This window comes from Histomonas meleagridis (genome assembly GCF_020186115.1).
Source record: "Histomonas meleagridis strain 2922-C6/04-10x chromosome Unknown scaffold_143, whole genome shotgun sequence".
Classification (NCBI taxonomy): Eukaryota; Parabasalia; order Tritrichomonadida; family Dientamoebidae; genus Histomonas; species Histomonas meleagridis.
In genome coordinates this window covers 195,609-197,371 of record NW_027150929.1, presented here as the reverse complement: position 1 = coordinate 197,371, position 1,763 = coordinate 195,609, and the positions used below count along the sequence as shown (strand labels likewise).

At 28.5% G+C, this 1,763-nt stretch overlaps 1 protein-coding gene across 1 annotated transcript; it reads left to right on the top strand.

Moving 5' to 3' along the window:
* Positions 1–296: 296 nt before the first annotated feature.
* Positions 297–1,460, top strand: GO595_009923 (uncharacterized protein; the record flags this gene model as incomplete). Its single annotated transcript, XM_067923662.1, has 1 exon — positions 297–1,460. The coding sequence occupies one exon, from the start codon at positions 297–299 to the stop codon at positions 1,458–1,460; it is 1,164 nt and encodes a 387-aa protein (XP_067769872.1).
* Between the last annotated feature and the right edge of the window lie 303 nt (positions 1,461–1,763).

Sequence of the window (1,763 nt, the reverse complement as noted above, 5' to 3'; positions counted from 1 at the left end):
TCAAAAGGTATACAGAAATCAATTTATTAGATTCTATTAATGAAGAAATAGAAATGGTTTCAATGAATTTTGAGCAATCTAAGGCCATAATATTAAACAATGATATACAAAATTTTGGGCAAGCTCTTCCATTTTTCTATGGAAATATTGGTTTATATGATCACATGACTGATAATTTAATAATCCGAAACATAGCGCCTGTTATTTTGAATGTTGAAAATCAATTTAATATCTTTCTTGTAATAACAGCAATCAAGATAGCTTTGATTCTTTGTTGGGGTTCCCCTGGGAATGAAATGCTTATTAGTAATAACATTAATTATGATTATATTATATCGTTAATTCATCAACCTTTTGATGATGACAAAATAGTTGTGCTACTTGTTGGATATCTCACATTTTCTAATCAAGCAATGTGTATCGCTGGGTCTAAGGGTATTTTACAACTTCTTTTAGACAAACCTTTTAATCCGAATGAACCACATCAAGTAGATTTACATATTCGTTTACTTTCCGCCATTGCCAGACGTTACAAGCAAACGACATTATTTAACGAAACCGATACATATCTCTATAAGTTATTCCTTAAAGTTGAGGGAACATTACAATTTCTTCATCCACTCTTTTATGAGCAAGCAGTGAATTTTTTCATCAGCATTACCACACTATGCGATAGCGTCAACCCAAATAATGTTGCTTCTCAATTTGTCCAAAAAGATTTTTATTTGATATTTGAATTTCTTGTTAAAAATAATCTTCCTTATATTGGATGTTTTTTAGATTTACTAAAAACGCTTTCATCATTAAATAATGTTCATATAACTGATTTCCTTGGAAATAAAGAATTTGTAACATTCCTTTTATCTCTTTTTGAACAAGAGAACGAAGGAATTTTCTCTTATCTTTGGCCATTTGTTTATAACATTGCATTTAAATCAAAAGAAGATGCAATAAAATTGTTCTCACTTGGAATTGCAGAAAAAGCTTTGTTCTATTCAGAAGAAGGTAAGTTCACAACTAAATGTCATGCATTAGTTTTCCTTTCTGCTTTGTTGGACTACGCTTATTTTGATCAAAATATTTTTGAGTTTTTATATAGATATAACGTTATAGAAAGATTGATATATTCACTTTGTACTCTCGATGTGGATACTGTTTATACAGTCATAAAGAATATTTTCGATTTCTTGGCTGACTTGGAAAACTTTAAAATGGAAGAATTATATGATCAGATATCGGATCCTTTGCTATTCCAAGAATTCACTGACTTAGCTGAAGATCTCGACAGTAAATGCTCTGAGTTGGAAAACGATGAAAGTGCAAAAAAACAATATAAGAAGGCTAAGAAAGCACTTGGAATAACATGCGAAATTATGAAAAAACTCGATGATGGGGTAACAGATGAACAGGATTTTCATCCAGAAATTGAACAAGAAAATATGCAGGAATTAGATTTATAATGTTAAACAAATAAAGGAAACAATAAAAAATAATTTTAATATATACTTTATTACATTTTACTTACAAAGTTATTGGAAGAAAATTATGTTTTCTTTACTTATTATATTTTAAACAAGAATTTTGTGAGATTTACTTAGTTAGAGAGTCATTTAATTCAAATCGTTAAATAAAACAAAATAATATTCTTTTTAACAACATCAATTCCTTCTTGCTTAAGAAGTAGTTTAACTATATCTTCATTACCTTCATCAATAGCTATCATCAATGCTGTCCAAAATGTGTTAAATAATTTCCAAATATTA